The sequence below is a fragment of the Dipodomys ordii genome, unplaced genomic scaffold (genome assembly GCF_000151885.1).
Source record: "Dipodomys ordii isolate 6190 unplaced genomic scaffold, Dord_2.0 Scaffold202, whole genome shotgun sequence".
In the NCBI taxonomy this organism is placed as follows: Eukaryota; Metazoa; Chordata; class Mammalia; order Rodentia; family Heteromyidae; genus Dipodomys; species Dipodomys ordii.
Genome location: NW_012267418.1, coordinates 794,331 through 796,453, shown reverse-complemented (window position 1 = coordinate 796,453; position 2,123 = coordinate 794,331). Strand labels below are relative to the sequence as shown.

The 2,123-nt window shown below is 46.0% G+C and overlaps 2 protein-coding genes across 3 annotated transcripts in view; both read right to left on the bottom strand.

Annotated features, from left to right (window-relative positions):
* The window catches only part of LOC105999834 (HLA class II histocompatibility antigen, DR beta 4 chain-like), a 108,616-nt gene that overhangs the window by 2,097 nt on the left and 104,396 nt on the right, over nucleotides 1-2,123 (bottom strand). The window lies entirely within an intron of this gene.
* LOC105999837 (HLA class II histocompatibility antigen, DRB1-10 beta chain-like) overlaps nucleotides 176-2,123 on the bottom strand; it is a 10,067-nt gene continuing 8,119 nt past the window's right edge. Inside the window, exons 3-4 of the mRNA XM_013034967.1 lie at nucleotides 1,307-1,417; nucleotides 176-211 (exon numbers count right to left, since the gene is read on the bottom strand). Of these exons, the coding sequence (XP_012890421.1) occupies nucleotides 1,308-1,417 (110 nt within the window). The 3' untranslated portion in view covers nucleotides 176-211; nucleotide 1,307. The remainder of the gene's footprint in view (nucleotides 212-1,306; nucleotides 1,418-2,123) is intronic.

Genomic DNA, 2,123 nt, shown 5'->3' with positions numbered 1-2,123 from the left:
GCTTTTTTCTTTTTGCTTATGTGGTGCTGGGGAATTGAACCCAGGGCCTCAGGCATGCAAGGCAAGCACTCTACCACTGAGCCACCTTCCCAGCTCTTGATTCTAATTCTATACCAGTACTTCTGCCTTGTGTCATTTGCTGTAGGAGAAACAAGTCTGTCTCTTGGAGAGGATTAGAGAACATTACCTGCTGGCTAAATTCCAGAGTGTCCTGCAATGGCGACAAGAAGACAGATATTGAACTCTACAGAAGCCAATCTGCAAACACAGCATCCCAGACTCACATCTGCCCCCTGAGACTTCTCTAACACCACTGAGGCAGGAGAGATGGGGGAGGGGACACAGAGGAGACATCGATTTACTTTTTTTTTCTTTTGGGTCTGGTCGTGGGGCCTGAACTCTGGGCCTGGGCACTGTCTCTCAGCTCTTCAGCTCAAGGCTAGTGCTCTACCACTTGAGCCACAGTGCCACTTCCTACTTTTTTCTTTTTTTGCTTATGTGGTGCTGAGGAATCGAACCCAGGGCCTCATGCATGCAAGGCAAGCGCTCTACCACTGCCTTCCCAGCCCTCGATCTACTTTTGATAAATAGAAAAAGGACCAGACTCAGGAAGCAACTAAAAAGGCAGTTACCCTTCCATCTACTCAAATGCTATGTTACAAGAGCTAGGAGACCTCATAGGGGCTATCTACATCTGCTCTCTTTGTTAAAATGGTAAGATAGAAAAATCAAGCAACTCTGTAAATGGGTAGAGACAGAAGATGACAAGCTTGTCTGGAGAGTGGATGTCCTAAAACTCAATTGTTGTTCCCGTAATTCAGGTAGAACAGAGATAGCTCCATAGTTTAGAATACTAAGCAGACCGCTCCATAGTTTAGAATACTAAGCAGCATCTCTCTTAGCCACTGAGAATCATTGCCTGGGTTGGAGGCTGCCAGCTCAGAAAGAATACAGACAGCAGATGACAGCTGTAAACTTTTAAGTGCCCCCTCCTGCATTTGGGGTAGGAAATGTTTTCCCTCTAACCTTCTTCTTCTGAAAGAAATCATTGGTAAAACTTTCATCTTACGAGTCTCCCTCCTTTTCAGCAGACACCATGCCATGCCTTTCATGAAGCTTAGGGAGACCCTCATGCATTCTCTGGTGAGAGTTTTAATATTTCTTTGACATTTGCAATTGCATGAGAAAAGAAAACGTCACATAGGCCCATGGACCTCCCCAGAACTAACCTGAGTGTAGCCACATTTCTTATCCTAAAAAAAAAAATCTGTCAACCATGATTTTCAGCCACCAGAAACTTCCTTACCTTATGAATTCCTGAAGTAGACAAACAGCCCTGCACCCAGGAAGAGCAGCCCCAGCACAAAGCCCCCAACGCCACTCATCATCTTGCCCTGCACAGATCCAGATTGGGGCTCTGAAAGGAGACGCCAGGATTAGTTACGCGTGTACAAAATCAGAAATTCTCTCATGAGATCCTGAGACTCAGACTCTTGAGGACAAAGCCTGTCCAGATAAATGAGATTTGGCTGTTCCTGGAAATAAGAGAATTAAAAATCATCTTGAGCTCAGTACCAGTTACTCATGTCTGTAATCCTAGATAGTCAGAGGCTGAGATCTGAGGATTGTGGTTGGAAGTCAGCCTAGGCAGAGAAGTCTATGAGGACCACATCTCCTATTGACCATGCAAAACCCAAAAGTGGAGCTGTGGGTCAAGTGGGACATTGCTAGCCTTGAGAAAGGAAGCAAAAGGACAGCAACCAAGCCGTAAGTTCACACCTTAGTACTAGCATGCACCTGCACCCAACCCATCACCCTGCATAACTGAAAGGTTTATACACTGAACTCATGGCATGCACCTGCACCCAACCCATCACCCTGCAAAACTGAAAGGTTTATACACTGAACTCATGTAATTGTCACAGGGCTGAAGTGCCACCAGGTCTCTGAAAACTGTGGAGCTCAGTCATGTTATAGAGTTGGTAAAGCATGGGCTGGGAAGGTGGCTCAGTGGTAGAGCACTTGCCTTGCATGCCTGAGGAGGCCCTGGGTTTGATTCCTCAGTACCACATAAGCAAAAAAAGAAAAAAGTCAGAAGTGGCACTGTGGCTCAAGTGGTAGAG